General features: G+C 30.5%; 4 protein-coding genes across 5 annotated transcripts; 3 read left to right on the top strand and 1 right to left on the bottom strand.

Moving 5' to 3' along the window:
• Nucleotides 1–2,843: 2,843 nt before the first annotated feature.
• On the bottom strand, nucleotides 2,844–3,226 carry LOC123305923. The gene has a single exon (XM_044887761.1). The coding sequence runs from the start codon at nucleotides 3,136–3,138 to the stop codon at nucleotides 2,935–2,937; it is 204 nt and encodes a 67-aa protein (XP_044743696.1). The 5' UTR covers nucleotides 3,139–3,226; the 3' UTR covers nucleotides 2,844–2,934.
• A 1,536-nt stretch (nucleotides 3,227–4,762) lies between these two features.
• On the top strand, nucleotides 4,763–5,682 carry LOC123305976. 2 transcript variants are annotated; one of them, XM_044887821.1, is made up of 2 exons: nucleotides 4,763–4,996; nucleotides 5,571–5,682. In XM_044887821.1, the coding sequence occupies exons 1-2, from the start codon at nucleotides 4,835–4,837 to the stop codon at nucleotides 5,652–5,654; spliced, it is 246 nt and encodes an 81-aa protein (XP_044743756.1). In that variant the 5' UTR covers nucleotides 4,763–4,834; the 3' UTR covers nucleotides 5,655–5,682. The 2 variants fall into 2 exon arrangements, with proteins under 2 accessions (XP_044743756.1, XP_044743755.1); XM_044887820.1 differs by having other exon boundaries at nucleotides 5,449–5,682.
• Nucleotides 5,683–6,650: 968 nt separating this feature from the next.
• Nucleotides 6,651–11,111, top strand: LOC123303563. The gene is made up of 5 exons (XM_044886291.1): nucleotides 6,651–6,784; nucleotides 6,858–7,146; nucleotides 7,500–7,745; nucleotides 8,525–8,679; nucleotides 10,877–11,111. The coding sequence occupies exons 1-5, from the start codon at nucleotides 6,767–6,769 to the stop codon at nucleotides 10,889–10,891; spliced, it is 723 nt and encodes a 240-aa protein (XP_044742226.1). The 5' UTR covers nucleotides 6,651–6,766; the 3' UTR covers nucleotides 10,892–11,111.
• A 5,154-nt stretch (nucleotides 11,112–16,265) lies between these two features.
• Nucleotides 16,266–19,989, top strand: LOC123305804 (6-phosphogluconate dehydrogenase, decarboxylating). The gene is made up of 4 exons (XM_044887634.1): nucleotides 16,266–16,415; nucleotides 17,336–17,804; nucleotides 18,448–19,079; nucleotides 19,536–19,989. The coding sequence occupies exons 1-4, from the start codon at nucleotides 16,405–16,407 to the stop codon at nucleotides 19,876–19,878; spliced, it is 1,455 nt and encodes a 484-aa protein (XP_044743569.1). The 5' UTR covers nucleotides 16,266–16,404; the 3' UTR covers nucleotides 19,879–19,989.
• Nucleotides 19,990–21,351: the final 1,362 nt, after the last annotated feature.

Genomic DNA, 21,351 nt, shown 5'->3' with positions numbered 1-21,351 from the left:
TCGGTTTTTACATTCAATTTCCATTTTAGAGCTAAACAAGTGAAAACAAACAATTGACTGAGTTAATTTTTGAAATACCATGTAAAGACAGTTTTGATGACGCAATCGTTTGTTTTTTGACGTCACGTAAATAAAGATTTCCACTCTTAAATAGCCACACACACATAACTGATATTCCCATATAAATACATACTACAAAATTTTCACCTAATTAACGCCCTCGTGGACAAACAGTGATGTTACAAGAAAATGTTTCAAACAAAAGTTGTTTATTTTTTTATAAGGAACATTTTTTACATTTAAACATTTGTTCTATCTCTAACGGTTTACAAGATGGGTCCTACGGATCTGGGTCTCACTTTTTACGTCCTCAGCACGCTATAAAAATTTCAGCTTGATATCTCTTTTCGTTTTTGAGTAATCGTGATGACAGACGGACAGATGACAGCCAGACATATCTGGCTCCTTATTAAAAAAAAAACTTTTGTTTGAAACATTTTTTCGTGAACACCATTTTTTATCCGTGAGGGCGCAAATTGTATAGTATGTATTATATGGGAATATCAGTTACGTATGTATGATATGTATGTATGTGTAATGTGACAGTGTAATCAACTCTGTATGTACATGGTATTTCAACAATTAACTTGTTTTCTTTTTCTTGTTTAACTTGAAGGCAAAAGAAACGAGATATTCACAAAATACTGATTTTCGAGACCTTTGACCTTAAATATCTAAGGACGCGCACGCGTGACCATATGTGACTTTTGAGATAACATTTGCGCTATCAAAATAAAGGTTTGTACAAAAATTCAGCATATTCCGTTAGATTCAGACAAAAAAAATAGGAAATTTAACTATCTAAAAAAAAAGTTTTTACCAAATTTGTAAGGATTTTGAGTATTTACATTCAATGCGTTATAATAAATCTGTTTCTGGAAAAAATAACTCCTGAAAATTAGTGCAAGAAATCTCTATTATATTTAGCTGTAATGCAACATTAAACGCTTTATAACTTCATAAATATTAATTTTAGAAAAAAATGTTTTAGGAAATTTGTAGATTTAAAAGTTAAGTTATTATTATTTTCTTGTTTAAACTAAGATTAGAAGACATATCGGGCAAATAGTCAATTAATAAATCGTCATGGTTGTATAAGTCATAAACGGTTAGTAATACAAAAAAAAAAAAAAAGTTTGCAAAAAAGGTAGGTAATTTAATTATCTAAAATAAAAGTTATTACCATTTTTGGTCTAAAGCGCACGATTATGGAGATATAGCCTAAAACGGTTTTCCTTAAAATTAGCACTTCCCCCGCCTATTTTTGTAAGGATTTTGTGCATTTACATTCAGTACGTGATACTGAACATATTTAAATAATAAAATAACTCTTGCAGTGAAATAAGTTCATAATCATGGAAGAAAATGTATATTGTGTATTTTGTGCATTTTACTTTCTACCGCGTCTGGGGGAGTGTTATCCCTTTCCGATTGGTCTGTCTTTTTCAATATTGACTTAAAATGGTCATTTGAACAATCTGTGTAAATTTCAGCTTTTATATTATACTTTAAAGTGAGAGAGCTCGGTTACTGCGCCCCTGATTACCTGATATCTACCGAAGGCACCGTTAGTCAAGGTTTGTAGTCCCCATAGATTGTTCCCTACACAAGTGAGAATACGCAAAAAAAATTTCACCTTTTATACTTTAACTTATGTCTGACAGGCGCTGTCTACATGTAAAATAAAACAATATTAGTATACCTTGATTACATATATACCTACCTGCAGGGTATAAATGGTGTTAAATCTTAAAGGTATTCAAAGAACATGGAATTCTTAAGGTATTTCTAAATCATAATGACACAAGAGAGAACGCGATATATCTAAATCTATCAACTCGTACAGTGATGTTAAAAAAAGTTTGCCAAAACATCAGCCAGGTAGCCGGGGACCGTAAGTCTGAGTGGAAAGCCAAACATGCAAACAAAATTTTTTTTGCAACGAACAGGTACGTGGCTGATGTTTTGCTAGAATGTTAATATAGATGTTAAAAACAGTTTGCCACAAAATCAGCCAGGCAAGCGGGGACCGTAACTCTGAGTTGATACCTGTAAAACAAATTTACAGGTTTTGCTGCATGTTTGGCTTTCCATTAATACTTACGGTATCCGGTTGCCTGGCTGATGTTTTGGCAAACTGTTTGTAACATTACTTTTAACATTATGACAAAAAATCAGACGCGTACCTGCCCGTTGCAAAAAACTTTTAGTTGCATACAGACCCTGGTTATTTGGCTGATATTTTGGCAAACTGTTTTTAACATCTCTGTTAACATTCTGACAAAACATCGGCTACGTAACTGTTCGTTGCAAAAATTTTTTTTTTGCATTTTTGGCTCTCCGCCCAGACCTACAGTCCCTGGTTGTCTGGCTGATGTTCCGGCATTTGTTAGAGGAACCTTAAGTCTTTATTTTCCGCAACAGAAAACTCACGTACCTGTTCGAAAGTAAAACTTGCCTGTCCCACTTGCTCTGTATATCGTTAATAAAGCTAGGGTGTATTGAATTTTGATTTTACTGGCCTATTTATTGCCGAGCATCAGTTTCGAATACCTCGCACTCACGGCTTGACTTCGAACTATTTCTGACCTAGTTGATGCCCGTTTAAGGTGAGTAATTAGTTTATAAGGTTATGTCATAGTTTAATATCTTTTTAGTAGTATTCACTATTCATTATTATTTGAGAATCATTCAAAAAAATGATCGTTCTCAGCAACAAATTCAAAAGTTAATTAAAAATTAAGAAAACAATTGGTTGATTAAGGGCTAAAAAAATTACAAAATTTGTGAGAATTAACACTATATTTTGAACAGCATAAACTTATATACAAAACTATTTAAAAAGTGTTCCAAACGTTTTTACTAATTTTTCTTCTATTGTTTAATGGTTTTACATCTTGGGTCGTCATCACGGTAAACTGTATAATCCAATTTGTAACGACGATTATCACCATCTTTTGCATAATAATTTAAAACTCCAACAGTTCCAAAAGCAGCACCAATCAGTGCCAAAAATGAACTTCCCACAACATCTGGCATTTTATGCCATCCTTGTTTGAATAAATTAACAAGAGACATTTTTTCTGGATTTACTTTTATATTTTGACTAAGAAACTAGAAAAATTTTTTAACCTATGATGTAATGACTATTTGAGTTTTGACAGTACACTCGTAGCAAATTGTTATAGGTTTTATTCTGTTTAACATATAAGGAATATTATTTAAATATTTATTCAAGTCCATCACGCCTTTATTCAGTAAACTATATTTTTGATATCTTTCTAGGCAAATTTTCACACTTAATAAATATAGTGGAATACAATAGAGGAATGGCAGTGTATAATATTTTGTTTAATCGCATTGGCTGCGTTTGGCCGATATGAACACTTCATTAGTTTGCTGAGCGATCTTCAGAAAACTATTTATTAAAAAAAAAAAAAAAAAAAAATATATATATATATATATATATATATTGAATGCAAAGGGTGCCAAAAAATTTAAATTCCGAAGATGGTATATCCATCGCAGCCATTGTAAAATTAATGGACGGGAGATATAAATTTCTCAAAGCAGATTGCCATATTTCAGTATCGGGGGCCCAGTACCGCTTAGTATTGATTTAAATTAAACTTACATAAGATTTTAAAGAAGTCTTAGTTTTCTACCCCGGCAAGTTCAACATTATTTGCAGCTATATGCAGTTTCTTCCTTCAAAAGCTTTTTTCGCTGCTTCACACAACTCTGAATCGATATCTTTTATTTGACAAATTCTAAGATCATCATTTCGATAAACAGTATAATCCAATTTATATCTACGATTATCACCGTCTTTTGTATAATAATTCGTTAATCCGAGAATACCAAAACCAGCACCAATTAACGCCAAAAAACTGCTTCCAAGGATATCAGGCATTTCATTCCAACATCTTAATAATAAAGAAGTTGATTTTGACATTTTAAGAAAACTCCCAATATGTTCTTTAAGAATTTTTAATTTCAATATTTAAAAAAAATATTAACTATGGAAACATAAGTGGTAAAATTATCCTTATCTATTGGAAATACAGTGCAACCTCGATATAACGAATCTGAAGGGAATCAGTAAATATTCGTTATATCAAGTAATTCGTTAAACTGAGGTTTGTTATATTGAGGTTAAGTTGGTCTAAAATTCGTTATAAAGAGGAAAAGTGTCGGAACCTCTCGCGACATGAATTACATACTATGGAGTATACTAACTGTCATATATTGGTGGGACTTTATACGTTATATAAAGGTTTTGAATTGACGAATTTCGTTATTTAGAGGTATTTAAATTTTTTATGTAGTTGAAAATTCGTTATAAAGAGGCTGTTCGCAAAAAATATTCGTAATGTAGAGGTATATTTTATATTGACTCTTGTGGACAATTCAAGGGGATTGCGAAAAATTTGTTAAATCGAGGAATTCGTTATATTGAGGTTCGTTATATTAAGGTTGCACTGTACTTAGAAATTTTGCCTTAATATTTTCAAACAACACGCAGCTATCGGCTCATTAGCAACTTTTTCATTTTTCAAAACGTGAGTTGCAAAACTTTATAAACCTTCATACCAAAATGTGGATAAAAAAACACATACAAACCAGTTGAGAATATCTTTCTTCTTTCTCTATTTATAAACAAATGAATGTCATAAAATGTAATTAACAACCAAATTAATAGCCGGTCTCAAGCGAACATCATTTAGCTAATTTTTTCTAGAAAATGACAAAATTTTATGTTTAATCAAGAAAAATGGGTAAATGTGGTAAAACTATTGGTACTGGTTCAAAACTTATTGAGAATTTCAACCTAAGCCGACAATTAGATGACATTCTTGGGGAAGAACGGGATTATACTTGTACTAATGGCTTTAAGCCTGGTTTGTTTTGGGAAATTGGATGGAATTGGATAAGGGTTAGCATTTTTTTAATATTAAGCACCGTAAAGTACGAAATTAGTTTGAAATATTGCAATAAACAAGCTTTCGTTTTTATTAGAATGCAAGTTTTAGATTCTTTACACCAGTCCAGAAAACACACCTAGTTTCGTAAAATGATTCGTTTTGAGTAGTTAGTATAGTAGATAGTTGGATAGTTCCGAGTTTTCCTGTATCTAGCCATTGTAATAATACTCGAATGCATGGCCTCCAATACGTGTAATAATTTCTGTGTCTTTAAAACAAAAATTTTTTTCAAGCACATTTTACAGTACTTTTCGTAATCCCCGTAAATAGTAATGGTTCCTGAGGGCCCAAAAAATGAAGAAAAATTTAATAAGCAGGTTTGTGGTTTTTGTTTTACTGCATACTTTACTCTGTAGTTTCAATGCATTTATCTTATGTAAATTAAAAAAAAAATTTTTAATAGATTTTAAGGCATATGTTGATTCCAAGCTCTGGACTTCAAGGGTTTTGCGATGAAGTAGAATTGCATTCAAATGATTGTCCATATCGATATGGATGTAGTTGTAAAGGTGTTACAATTTACAGGGATCAATTTATTCAACGCCTACATTAAATGGAAATGCTTGTAATCTCGATGATCAGAGTGAAGTCGAATTTTTAAGATTTTGATTATGTATTTTTTTCATATTTGTGAACATAAAAGAAAATTTACCAGATATAATTAAATTTTTTTAAACTTAAATCTTTGAATTTTTATTTATAACTATAGTGAAATTTACCATGCTTTAGAAAATCCCATATGTTAAGAACCATTGTTATTACAAACATCCTTTGTTTCTCCTGAAAGATACTTAATCTTAAGGCTGATTTCAAAATCAAGGAACTGTGATTCAAATTGGGCCTACATTTCTTTCGTAATTTGATGCATCAAGTTACGAAGACCATGGTCTTGTTTTTTTACTTTTTTTTCAACTTGTATTTTTGTTTATTTTGTAAGTTTTTATCTACTCATCAATTATTATAAATGATTCCTAGAAAATTTTATAGTCTTTTGCTAACGGAGGTAATAATCTTTTCTTTACTGAGTGAAGAAAATATCACTCTGATATTAATATGTTCTGAAACTCTGAACTATGTACACTCAGTGGAATTCAAGTATACTAAAGCGAAACAATTAACGCATAAAGTTAATTTCTTGATTTTCGCGCTACTCCAGTTCTTAGTTCCGGGCAGACTCATTTTCAATTTCAAATACTTTTTTTTTAAATTGTCTTTTTTTGAACAGAAAAGTTTAATGTCATTAAACTATCACCTAAAGCTATGCTTTGAAATTAGGATTCGTTTTTTAGTAATATTCGTTGAAATTTTTGAAAACTATTTACTAATAAATTACAAACTACTTTAAACATAATTTTTATATTTTGCTTATAAAAATGAAAACAAAATATAGTTTGTTGACAAATTTTTGAACCAGAATCATTTTCCATAATCATGTAAATGATTTTGATGGAATATAAAATTAACGTACCCATGTAAAATAATAAAAAAACAAACTTAAAACTAGCAATTTTCATTAAAATTATCTATCGAATTGTACGGCATTTCGTTTCGATATTCCAGGCACGTTTCAACAATAATATTGTGTGACCAAAATTAATCGTCTTTAGTACAAATCGCTGTCAAACTGAAGTGATCATGAAACTATCAGCTGAATGTATTATGTCAGAAATGTGAATCAATTTATTGAAATTTGATTTAATTCTGGCTACAAATTATAAGCAATGATTGGAGATACCGTGGTAATTTTATAATTTTCTTTTTTAACAAGATTTACAAAAAATTATTGCACACAACAAAATTTATAATTTTTAGGTTTTAAAACGGGTGTTAATACCTTGTATAGGGTTAATGAAAGTCAAATGTGAAGCTGCATCGGAGGATCCTAAATCACCACTTAAATGTCGTCCAAGTGAACTTCCTTTCTATTGTGATGAGAAAAAAAAATCTACAACTCATATTCAAGATGATATTGATTTAATAGAGTCGAGTGAATTCGAAAAGAAAACTAGCCAAATTCGTAAAGAATTATTTAACACTGTAGATATTGTTTCCAATTATGTGAACAGTATCAGTGATAAAGTCAACGTTGATCAAGTTAAAGGTAATGATTTAAAATTTTTCATAATTTCGTTATATTATTTTTATATTTTTGATCATGATGCGATCGGTATGTTTCTCGGTGGAACTTTAGCGTTTGTAACGCAGTTAATTACTTGATGTTTTAAAATGAATAGCGTAATTGGATTTTATCAGATACACATACATCATCTCAATGGTCACATGTTTGCCGTTGCCAAAACGAGTGTTTCTGAATACTTTCGATTTCATACTGTTCGGTTTTGCTAGTGGTATGCTTCCTGCTAAAGCCAAAATTAATTTTGGCCTTATTGGGAAGAGAAAAATTCAATTAAAATGATTAGAGAGCTAATCGTGATTTTATTTCTTTCTACATAGAATGGACCTCATATCTGCAAGAGGAAGAAAACGTAGCACCACGAGCTGGAGCAATTGCACTTGGTGGTTTAACTGGTTTAATATTTGGTTTACGTGGTGGAATGTTTCGTAAAGCATTTTATACAACAGCCGGCACATTAACAATGACCGCTGTGTGTTATCCAAAAACCACTGCCGAATACTCTCATCTTGTAATCGATGATACAAGACGATATCTCACAATTGCATATAATTTTGTTTATGGAGGTAAAAAGAATGGCTAGTTTGGATCATTCCAACGTGACTACATTTTCAACACAGGAATTCATGACATCGAATTTTGCTTATTCGAATGAAAATGTACCTTCAAAACAGTAATACAAATTTTTAAAACTAGATAAGTGAATTTCGGACACGCTTTTTAATTAAACGAATTTTTCGGTAAAACGATTATTTCTGATTTCGGTAAAACGTTTAGTACTTCGTAAAATAATTACAATTAGTTTTTTTTTTTTTTTTTTTATTGGTAAAGGTATAACCTTGTTGAGCTTACAAATTGAAATTTATGTGTAACAGTTAACAATTTAAAGTCTTTTGAAGTGGTACTGTCGACTGAATTATCACCTCCATAACATGGGGATCTCTGGTGATCCCACTTGGCATGGTCCAAAATTCATGTCTCTAGCTCTTCGGGAAGTTACTTTAAAATCAATTACAAAATTCCATCCATACAAAAGCGAGTTAATTAAATCATGTTAAAAAGGATATTATTTTGAATATTACCAAAATGGCTCCTTAGTAAAAATGGTAAACCTTGTATCTAGAAAAGGCCGTTTTGCCAGCTTTAAGTGTATTAAGAAATTGACATTATTTTAACGTTTCCTACCATTTGTTCAAAGTTCTGCCGTTATAACTTGAACTATCTTACATTTTCTTTAAATTAGTGGAATTTACTGCTTTACTAAAGTTGAAGATGTAGTTCTTTATGAAACACAAAAATATAAATATAAACCATAAAAATTTAACTACTACTTTAATTTTTGTAGTCAAGCCAGGTGATCCTCAGAAAGAATTACCTTCATTACCAACAATACCTACATCGTTATCAGAAGCATGGTCTTTAACATCCTCTATTGGACGTTCAGCAAAAACATTAATATTAGGTGAATCAAAAGAATCTTCAAGTGATTCATCATCGAAGGTAACTTTTATAAATATTCAAAATTTGGGACAAAATAACGAAGACGTAAATACATCAGATGTTTCTTGTACAAGAAATGATTTTGAACATTCCTTCACATCACATAATTCCGATAACGTATATTCCAAGTCGTCTGATACATCCTGCTCCAATGATCCTTCAACAATATTATCTCCAGGTATTACCTTCTACATCATAGCATTATGTCCTACATTTCTCTTCTGTTCCTTATCCTGGTAATTAAAAACAGAATTTCTGAATGTTCATAATATGCCAGTCTTTACATTAAAATCGCAAAACGAGATGTAAAGTTGACTTTTGGATATGTTATTGAATCCCTTAGCGGAGTGAAAAATCACGTTTTGCAAGCCAAAAAAATTGTGCTACTTGCATAATCCGTGAAACACTGCAAAATTTTCTGACTTTTTTCTGTTTTTGCAGTTCAATTCAAAAACTATGAGCTTTTGACATTAGAATTGCTACTATCATTTTGAAAGTATATTAAATTTGAAACAACCTACACCTCCGTATGTCTAATAGTTTTTGAGATATGATGCTTGAAAAATTTACATGGTTTTCAGAAATGTTAAAATTTTGCTTATGTTAAACCGCTAGAGTTTTGCTTATGTTAAACCGCTAGAGGTAAAACAAAAGTTTAAATATAAAAAATTTTCCTTATAAAAAAATAAACAGCTTTTGTTTGAAACAATTTTTCGTAAACATAAATATTATCTCGTGAGAGGGAAAATTAGGGCAAAATTTTGCTGTCCATTTTCTCCAAAAATGTAAAAAATAGAGAAATGAAAATTTGTGGGTAGCTTCAAATAGTCAGTCTTTTGAAAAAACGAAACAAAAATTTTTTAGAAAATACTTCGAAACCTAGTACAAATAGCGACCGGAAGGTCGCTATTTTTTGATATGTTATATGGATCCCTTAGGGAAGTAGGAAACTATGTTTTGCAAGCAAAAAAAAAATTGTGTCACCTGCGTAATAGGTGAAAAAATATTTGCAACTTTTTTTTGCTTGCTTCACACTCCCCTAAGTGGTCCAAATAATATATCAAATAGCAGCTTTAAATCGCGTTTTGCGATTTTAGTTGTTTTTTTGTTACTATTTAACTTTACTTTTTTTGTAAGATTTTACTTGTTCCCTTCACACTCCCCTAAGCAGTCCATATAACATACCAAAAAAAGCAGGTTTACATCGCGTTTTGCGATTTTAGTTGTTTTTTTGTAAGATTTTACTGGCGTAAAACAAAAATAAATAATTGTTTTCTCATCTTTTTACTTTTTGGATGTCAATACAAATATAGGAAAGATTGGTGATCATTTATAAAATAGAAAAAATTGATCGTCTCCATTTTATCGTCTTAATTTTTGAATATTGTTTGCACTGTTGTATTAATCTTACTCCAAAATAAAATTATTTTAGTTTCCCCTAATTAGCTGAAGAGGTGAGTTTCCCGTAAACTGGCGTGCTATACAGATTGCTCTAAACTAGTTCCCAAGGAGTTCACCAGAAGTTAGAGTATAGGTTAGGTTAGAGTGTCTGTCCTAGGGTGGGAAACACTTAGACCATAAGGTCCGTTGTGATACCAAAAAAGAGTTAGCCCATCCCCGGCCACAATTCCATGAACCATTTGGAGCTAAGTTAGAGAATACTTCGAAAAAATTACGTTACAACCAGCTTTCCACAGGGCTTATAGGCCACGGTTTTTTAAAAAAAGATTTATGCCATAGCTTTAGTAGTAACCCTGAAAAAATAGTGGTTTGTATCTGCTCGGATAAACAAGGCAGAATAACTTCTCCCTCGTTCTCGAACGCGAAATCAGTTTATAACTTAACAAAGACGAAACATTGGGGTTGATGGCAACGAAACGGTTGATGAATTTGTCTGTGAAGGAGTCGTAATTCCATTCTAGGAACCGTGGGATTGGAGCAAATGGCACGCACTTTTTTTACCTCCTGACAGAAGATCTTTACAAAGCCAGATTGAAATATTCAACTTTTAAGAAAAACTTAAAATGAAATGAACCAGGCATGATAGAAGGTAAAAGAGGTGGAAGCAATGTAAAAAATTTTTTTGACACTGCTCTAGAAAAGAAGTTCTCTGCTCAGAGAAGGGGCTATTCAGTAATTTTACTTTAGTATTTTTTACGTTTTGATAATAAAATTGTGTATCTTTTTTATTTTTCAGAAAGAGACGAAGTAAAATCGAGAACAATAAAGATTGATATTAAAACAAAATTAGGCGAACCAATTAAATAAAATTGCTAATAACGAATAATTTTAGGAAAACAAAAATGGTGTATGCAGCTAGATATCTTGTTATATGTTTTGAAACGAAAACTAAATTGTAATTGTACTCTGTTTCATTTTCAATGTTTTTTTTTTTCATCATTTGAATAGCAATCGAGGAAAATCAATTTGTTGTAATTGGAAAATTTTATTTATTTCATTTGTATATTTTAAATATAAAATATCCAATCATTTTATTTTATTTGTTGTATATACTTTATTTTGAAAGCTCACATATCAAAGAATAATAATTTTTAATTAGCGTTTTTATAATCTGTATATATGAAATATATCAGAGTATGTTAAGTTTAGTTCCAAGTTTGTAATGCTCAAAAATATTGATGCATAAGTCAAAATTTTAGTATTGATAAATGGTAAGTAATCAGGTGGTCCAAATTGGAACTACTAAAAAGCGGTCCACTTCCTGTTTAATAGAACAAATTTTTATCGCCAGTTGGCGGGATTTATGTGATATGAATTTGAATATTTTTATTGGCCTTAAAAAAATGGTAAGTACAAGTATTGCCATCTGGTAGTCGAAATTGTAACTACTGAATTCGGGTTTACTTCTGATTTTAATTGGTACGAATTATTATCGCCAGTTGGCGAGTTGCAACTCCTAGATCAATAAGTGTTAAAAAAAATCATTGAATTACTCCATTTACGATTGTCTTTTGTGTGTTTATCCGCCTGTTAGCATAATAACTTTAAAACAAAAAGAGATTAGATTAGATAAGATTCGAAAAATTATAGCGCGTTTAGGACGTAAAAAATAGCTTTGAGTTCGTACTTGTCAATTGAGTCTTGGGTCCACACGACCCATCTTTAAACAGTATAAAAGATAGAAGAAAACTTGTTGAAACATTTTTTCGTGAAAACTTGATATTTTTACGTAAGGGCACAAATTAAGGCAAACCTTACTTTTCATTTTCTCTAAAACTACACATTATAAAAGATTGAAAATTTGTGGGTAGGTAAAAATCTATTGATTATAATTTCCTACCAAATGCATCGAATTACTAAGGCGGTCAAAAGAGTCTACTTTTGGGAAAAATTCTTTTTTTGTTAAAAATTTGTTTCAAAGCATGTATATTGCAAAAAAAGGAAAATAAATTTTTTATAGGAAAATTATCGATATTTCGAAATAGTTTTTTGTAAATGAATAGTTTCCTTTTTTAAATTTATAGGAAATAAGTGAAAACAAACATTAAAAGTTAATTGTTAAAATACCATGTATAGACAGTGTTGTAAGTAAAGAAAGATAGCCACACATACATACATGCCACACAAATAACTGATATTTGAACAAAAAAATGTTTCAAGTTGATTTATTTTTTTTATACGGAACATTTTTTACATTTTTATAACTTTTGTTCTCTAACGGTTTACAAGATCCAATTGCCCTATGTTGCTCATTTACAAACTCAACTTCACTTTTTACGTCCTAAGCACGCTATAAAAATTTCAGCTTGATATCTTTTTTCGCTTTTGAGCTATCGTGCTGTCGATGGACAATCGAAAATGGACTAATTAGGTGATTTTATGAACACCCATACCAAAATTTTGTTCTTGGCATCAATATTTTTAAGCGTTACAAACTTGGGACTAAACTTAGTATACCTTGATATATACATGGTATAAAAAGAAATAAGAGTTGACACAATCTAAAGGTATTTCCTTAACATAAGCTCAAGTCACATACAAATTTTTAACTCTTCTAACTTCATTTAGTGTATATAGATGTGCAAAGCCTTAAAAACCGCCATAATTAAATTTTAAATTTGTATTTATATGTTACATTTTGGTCATATATTTGAACGTCGGTTAGTTGAGCGGGCTAAGACATGTGTATATATTTTGTTATGTTAGTTATTACTTAGTTCGAATCCAGCAGCAGTCACAATTTAAAAAAAAAATTTATTATCATATGCAACTATTGGATTTTTTTACCTATTTCTTTTTTGTTGTCTTTAACACTTCTAATTTTATTTTTAAACGTCTCGTCTTCGGGTGACAAGTCAGTCTTAAGGAGGGCACGCAGGACTCTTGGTCTAGGCGCTATCTTGGTCGAGACCCACTTTCGGTACCCTTGTTTTGTTTTATTATTAATATTATTATTATTATTAAGTAAAACGTGAATGTAATAAAAAAATATAGTGGTAAATTGGTAGTATTATTAAATTTTTATAACTTTGCTAATCAGAAAAAAATTTAAATTTTATTGTTTTTTTCTGAAGACTTTCATATCATATCAAGGACCACCAGAATTCATAGTTTCAGTAAATTTGACCAAAAGCCATTTTCCATAAAGATCATGAGGATCCCTTTTCATCCTCAATATCCAGTGGCGGATTTAGGCTTGATGTCGCCCTAGGCTCGGTTTGATATGCCGCCATTTATTTGGCTTTCAAAAATTTTGGAAAGTAGAATTTTCTGCCATTTTTCGAGAATTTTTCACAAGACCACTAGTTAAAGCTATTCGCAAATTCTTAACTGCATATCTTTTTTGGAGAAAATGGACACCAAAGTTTTATCCTAATTTGTTCCCTCACGGGTAAACAATGATATTTACGAAAAAATGTTTCAAACAAAAGTTGTTTATTTTTATTTAAAAAAATTTATATTTTTGTTTAAAAATTGAAAAACATTGAGAAACGTAAATGTGTTCTCAAAATTGTTCAATTCATCATTTTTTTTTTAAATAATACATATTATTTTTCGATAAAGGCTAGAATTGATAACAGCTAATTGATCTATTCAAAATTAAGATTGCGGCAAATTAAAAAGTAAATTCCACCGTTAAATTATTCAATACATTTTATTGAAAAAAATTCGGATTGCTCCTGAATTGGTTCTCGTTTGAAATTTTCGAAAATTTGCCGTCATATGCCCGGGCCTCACGGACCTAAGCCTAAATCTAGCACTGTCAATATCTAAAAAAAATTTATTCGAAGTTAAATAAGAATCTATCGCACAGACTCACCGAAAAAACTGCTAATCGACCCAACTTCAACATATATGAATGGTAAATAAATCAAGTAATTTAGTTATTAGTGTATTTAGGAATTCAAGTGGATTAGTCATTACGTACTGGAGGCCTATATTTTTAATCACGAATTAAAATTGTAAATAAAAATGAAGTGTTATAAGAAATATTTACATTTGAAAAAAGAGTTGAAACAAGTGAGTGGTACATGGTTTTCTTTAATACCTTGATCTACATAAATTTAGATTGAAGTTCTTGGTAAAGAATTATCTGTTTTACAGCGTCTGCTAAAATATAAGCAGGTAAAATCGACAAATATGCTTTTCTTTATATAGAAATTTATTTTGTTACTTATAATACATGGTTTTTGTTTACACTTAATAAATTGAATCTAATATTTACCTAATTAATATTAAAAATTTATATCCGTATAAATGATTTATAAATCAAAATTTAATTGTTTTCGAAAGTATATTCTGTCAAGGTTCTGATGGTAGACTAGAGAATGAAAAAACAAAATTTTTTTTTATTTTCTTTAATTTTTGACTTTGATTTGAGCGTTTTTTGAAAAGATGCATGGAACGGATCATATATTCGAATTACATAGTTAGGAAATTCTTTCTAGTGCCATCAGCTCAAGAAAAAGAATACGTCGGTTTAAGTTTTTATAGCATAGATTTAAAGCTGCGGCAATACAATGTTTAGATTTTATTAGATAATTTTCCCTTTTTACACCCTATCAGCAGGTCTTATTACTCGGGGGCCCCGGAGCTGTGATTTTAGTTCCAAACAGTCCATTTGCTAGATGTCAGAGGGCGCAGTTAGAGCTAGAAAATAAAGCTATTAACAATTCTGTAATGAGAAAAAGGAAACATTGTTGAACCTAGGATATCTTTAGCGGACTCGGAAACCAATTCTAGAATCCAGATTTAAAACGAATTCAAGGGAATGGTCTGGTTAAGAGTATACCAAATTTTTAAGGGAAAGCTAAATGAATCCATTTTGAATGAAATTAGTGAAAGTACTCAGTAAATAACTATTGAACTGTCGATAAAAAGATAATGGAAGCACAAAACATATTTGGTTAGCTAGTGAATGGTAGCCATATTAGGTTACTGGGAATTAGACTCCCAGCTTTTCTAATTCGCTAACACACTACATGTTATGTCAAATTTACGAAAATTGAAAATATATTGTGAGGGGAGCGGTGTGGTCAGTGTTCCGGAATTTTTCCGATCGGAAAAAAGATCCTATTTTGTACTGGAGTTCCATTTCTAGATAATAACCAAAGGAGCCACATATAATTTTTGCGTTTAGTTGAGGTGAGTGCCTAATTAGTTTACTGAGCGCTTACTAAGTAGTGCTAAGCATAATATCCGCAACCCATATGGGTTTTTTCTTTAATTAAGATATATTAGATGCAGTACTGTTATCATAATATTTCTGGAGTTCCATTTCTAGATAATAACCAAAGGAACCACATATAATTTTTGCGTTTAGTTGAGGTGAGTGCCTAATCAGTTTACTGAGCGCTTACTAAGTAGTGCTAAGCATAATATCCGCAACCCATATGGGTTTTTTCTTTAATTAAGATATATTAGATGCAGTACTGTTATCATAATATTTCTGCTAAGTCTGGCTCAGATCGGTTGAACGTAGCCATAGATTTAATAATGAATTATCAACCCCTCCTTAAACATTTTAATAATTGGACGCAATTTTTAGTAAGTCAAGGGCAATTTTAACTGTGAAGAGAATTGGGAAAAAATATAATGTAATTAACCTTTCCTTGCAAAAGCGAATGCAATAGATAATACCCACAGTAATATTATATTTTAAAAATTGGTTATTGTATGTCAATTACTCAAGTAATTTATCTTTTTATCAGTGGCGTGTTCTTTACCTTGAAACTGGATACAAAAAAAAAACGATGCTTTTTTTTTTTACAAAAAGATGCTTTAAATGGCGTGGATGTTATTTTGTTTTTTTTTTTTAAATTCTATAAACGGAATAGTTTAAAAAAATCAATTTCATTCCTAAAATTACTTACCTATTAATTAATAGTAGGTATTCCTAAAATGCATGATTAGATATTTTATGGATTCTTTCCATAAAATATTATGGTAATTAGTAGAATTTTGTGAATTTATAAACGAATCATGTAACAAATAGCCAAAATCGTACAAATTAATCAGTACGTAAACAATATTAAATAATTATTATAAAATTTTAATAAAGTAACCTTCCACTGTCATTGAATTGACTGGAAAGTGGGGATTTTGTCTTTACACACATAATAACTCCAGTATACTAACTTTATATTATTTAATATAGATTTAATTTTAGTGAAACAAACATTGCGGATTTTATTACGTTAAATTCCGTTAAACTTTATTTATTTTAACGTTTACAATTTTTGTTCTTGAACAGGTGTCGTAAACATGTCGAAACCGTAAGTAGAAATAATTTATGGAAATTTAATAGTGTACAAATTTTTTGATTTACCTTGATGATGATAAAAATTCTTTTTTATACGATGATATTGCAAGTCATCAATTTGAATTTTTTGCATTATTAAACATTGCAGTAGATTTTTAAATTATTATACAGGGTTTATGGCCTAACAGATTTTAACAATTTTTAAGATTTAGAATATATATAATTATTGAAATTTAAAAATGATAATTCATATATTTCTGTTCTAAGAACATTTTCTTATCAGCTGTTGTAAAACTTTTTAAATTTATTAATTAAGCCGCCCGGCAATTGAATCATTCCTAATAAAATTTTAAGACTGTTTTACAACACTTACGTTTCATGCACTGTGCCACACAACGTCTATATTTTCGAATTTAAAAAAACGCGTATAATATTCGAAATTTCATAATTTTTCTAATCAGTCAAAACTTTAATTTTATAGGTTAAAAACTACCCTTCTATCAAAAGAGATTGGAAGGGAAAGGAGGGGGGATAAAATTTTGCTTTTTTCAAAATTTTAAAACATGGCTTGCAATTTTCAGCAATATATATAGATATTGTTAGTAGAAAATATGATTTTAAATTAGCTAACGATAAAAAAATTGTTTTATCACATGGTTAAGGGTATAGCCGAACTTTATATTACAGAATTTTCTTTCTTAAATTGAGAATTAAAAATTATGTCGAATATTGCATACGTTTTTTTTCATTGACACTATACGAGACTTCATCATGATCCATTTCTTTTAGACATAACTAAAATATTTTTTCCCCGACCGTCTCTCAAAAATGACGTTTGAACTATGTTAAAGATAAGAGTATATTTGCTCATTACTTTATTTTTATATCATAATTCGTACAGTTTTTGTAATTATGTATTAATTGATTTTACAGAGTAGGAGATATTGCCTTAATCGGTTTGGCCGTTATGGGTCAAAATTTAATTTTAAACATGAACGATCATGGATTTGTGGTTGTCGCTTACAATCGAACTGTTGAAAAAGTTCAAAATTTCTTAGAAAATGAAGCCAAAGGTACAAAGGTTGTAGGAGCCACATCTTTAGAAGATATGGTATCAAAATTAAAGCTACCACGTAGAGTAATGATGCTAGTTAAAGCCGGTCCTGCGGTTGATGATTTTATTAAAAAATTAGTTCCCTTACTATCAAAAGGTGATATTATCATTGATGGTGGCAATTCAGAATACACCGATACAATACGTAGATGTAAGGAATTAGAGGCTAAAGGACTGTTATTTGTTGGTTCTGGAGTTAGTGGAGGTGAAGAGGGTGCTAGATATGGCCCATCTTTAATGCCTGGAGGTCACGCTGAAGCATGGCCACATATCAAACCTATCTTCCAGGTAATATAATTTTTCTTTTACAATAAAACGGTTTGTTGAAAGAATTTTTGAGACTATGCATTAACTCTTTCACGGTGAGTCACATAATTTGATTTTTATGAATGTCGAATTGCATTAGTTTTACAAGATTTCTTCAAATAATAATTATTAATATCATTTATTGATAATTGGGAGTTGCAGCCTCCTCAACTGACGATAATAATTCGTACCAATTAAAATCAGAAGTAAACCCGAATTCAGTAGTTACAATTTCGACTACCAGATGGCAATACTTGTACTTACCATTTTTTTAAGGCCAATAAAAATATTCAAATTCAAATCAGATAAATCCCGCCAACTGGCGATAATAATTTGTACTATTTAAAATAGTAAGTGGCCCCGCTTTTTCAGTAGTTCCCTTTTAGACTACCAAGTTACTTACCATTTATCAATATTAAGAAGAGTTTTACTACACTATTTTAATCGACGAAAACACTAAACAGTAAGCATGCCGTTTTTCGAATGTAAACTTAGCTTTTTTTGTTTTGCGCTCTTGTATTATCTCGATTGATTCTTTTAGGATAGGAACCAAAAGTCCTATATTTTATTTTTTAGAGATTAGGAAATATACTAAAATAAAATTTAAATGTCTTTCATTTTATAGGCAATCAGTGCAAAAGTCAATAAAACTGAACCCTGTTGTGATTGGGTTGGTTCCGATGGTGCTGGCCATTTTGTGAAAATGGTCCATAATGGAATCGAATACGGTGATATGCAATTGATTTGTGAAGCATACGATTTAATGCGATCAATTGGAATGAATCAAGAGGAAATGGCTCAAGCGTTTGAAGAGTGGAATAAAGGAGAATTAGATAGTTTTCTAATTGAAATTACACGTGACATACTTCGATACAAAGATACCGATGGTAAATATTTGTTAGAGAAAATTCGTGATTGTGCTGGACAAAAGGGTACTGGAAAGTGGACTGCTATTGCTGGTTTACAATACGGTATTCCTGTAACCCTAATTGGTGAGGCTGTATTTGGACGATGTTTATCAGCGTTACAAAATGAACGCCAAATCGCAAGTAAAATTTTACCTGGTGTTGGAGATATAAAATTCAATAAAGATAAGAAGAAGTTTACGGAATCGATTCGTGATGCACTTTACGCTAGTAAAATTGTATCATATTCACAAGGATTTATGTTGTTGCGACAAGCTGCTGAAAATCATAATTGGAGTTTAGATTATGGATCTATCGCTTTAATGTGGCGTGGAGGTTGTATTATTAGAAGGTACGTTATTATCCGAACCGCTTCTTAAAATCACTTTCGTTGAGAAAATAATATAAAATGTTTAGATTTTATTTTCTTCCCATACATTTTGGTTTATGTTTTATGAGATAATAAGGTCTTATAAGAAACATTTCTTATATTGTATTTCAACGCAAAATTGCAAATGTCCTTTTTGTGCGAGATCTAGCATGGAATTTAAAATTCTCGCGCATTGAGAACATGAAGATACTATGTTGCAGCAATTAGTCACTAGTTAGTTCAGTAAAATAACCTGAAAATCTGAACATTATGTTTGTCTTAAAACTTTGAAACACGTGCTATTAGAAATGTATTGAGACTTGCCAAATGACATGTTTTGACTAAGAATAAAAATTGTGTGGCTCATCTTTATTAAGTAACTACAAAGTTTATATCTATTAAAATTTTTTGTGTGATCATTTAATTTTTGTTTTATAGTGTATTTTTGGGTGATATCAAAGAAGCATTCGACAAAGATCCAAAACTGACCAATTTATTACTCGCACCTTTCTTTGTCAAAGCAATGAGTCGTTGCCAAAAAGGTTGGCGTGAAGTGGTTGCAACAGCATCCGAGTTAGGTATTCCCATACCAGCATTCAGTTGTGCCCTATCATTTTATGATGGATATCGTGCCGCAAGATTACCTGCCAACTTATTACAAGCACAACGTGATTACTTTGGTGCACATACGTATGAACTTTTGGGAAAAGAAGGAAAATGGGTACATACAAATTGGACGGGGCATGGTGGTAATGTATCGGCTAGTACTTATCAAGCCTAGAACTATTTACATGACAATTTAAAAATAATAAATTATATAACTATGTTGTTAATGTTCCACTTTGTACAAATTTATGTATATAATATTTAAATAAATTTTAGTTTTATTTAACTTGTTTATTATTTATGTTTAAAAAGCTTTAAGAATAATATTTTAAATATTCTATTTCCTCCGTTTAAATTTAGATGCATTGAAATAAAAAATATGTAGGTATTACAGATATCTAACCAATATTCGATGTAAATGACAAAAAGTAACTAGAAGAGACATCTGTGATGCAATAAGTATTCTTCGCTTTACGTAAGGAAACAACAAATTTTAAAAATGCCCTAGTAAATTAGTATTGAAAGGTGCCTTCATTATTTCCTAGGGAACTCTGTGTGTACAAAAAGTACATGTACTCAAACCTTGGACTCTAGATAAAAAATAGAAAAAAAGGCAAGAGACGCAAAAAAAAAAAATTAAGATAGGTAAATTTTTGAAAATTACCACTCTCGACGATAATTGTGCCGTGCTGAGATTTTTAACAAGAGACTGTTATAACAAAACATTTTTTTTTCAATTAAAAACTAAAGCATATTAATGGGTCCAAAATAAAATTTTAATTCGAGTATTATTTATAAGTAAAACTCATTAAAGCACCTAAAAATGTGAAAAAATGATAAAAATTTAGGATAGTTTCTGTTGGAAAGTCATTGTCAAGAAGAACAAGGGGCTTGCAGATTATAGAATAATTTAAAGAAGGAGCTAGCGCGATACCCCGCTACCCTCTTCGTTACCATCAACACATCTTTATAGCTCTCAATTTAAAATGAACAGGAAGATCATTCTTGAATACTTCATGGATTTAAAAATGGTCATATATATTTTACATTTTATAGAAATATATTATTTAAAAAGATTTTTTTACTTAAGTTCTTTAAATACACGTTTGTGCGATGCATTTGGAGTATTTATACCAAACCGGACAAAATATAATTTAGGAATTTTTATGCTAAAACTTGATTCAAAAGACTATTAAGATGCAACAGTACCTTTTATTTGGCAATAATAAAAAAAAAGTTTTTAGTCATATTCGTTTCCAAACATACATGTCACACACATATAAATGATATACCCATATAATACTACAAATAATATGCGCTCTCACGGGTGAACAGTGATGTTTACGAAAAAATGTTTCAAACAAAAGTTGTTTATATTTTTATAAGGAACATTTTACATTTAAACTTTTGTTCTATCTCTAACGGTTTACAAGATGGGTCCTACGGACCCAAGACCCAATTGACCTATGTTGCTCATTTACGAACTAGAAATCACTTTTTACGTCCTCAGCACGTTATAAAAATTCAGCTTGGTATCTCTTTTTTTTGAGTAATCGTGATGACAGGCGGACAGACAGACGACAGACAGACAGACAACCGGAAATGGACTAATTAGTTGATTTTATGAACACCTATACCAAAATTTTGT

This window comes from Chrysoperla carnea, chromosome 1 (genome assembly GCF_905475395.1).
Source record: "Chrysoperla carnea chromosome 1, inChrCarn1.1, whole genome shotgun sequence".
Lineage (NCBI taxonomy): Eukaryota > Metazoa > Arthropoda > Insecta > Neuroptera > Chrysopidae > Chrysoperla > Chrysoperla carnea.
The sequence above is the reverse complement of the archived record's forward strand: the minus strand, read 5'-3'. Positions and strand labels throughout refer to the sequence as shown.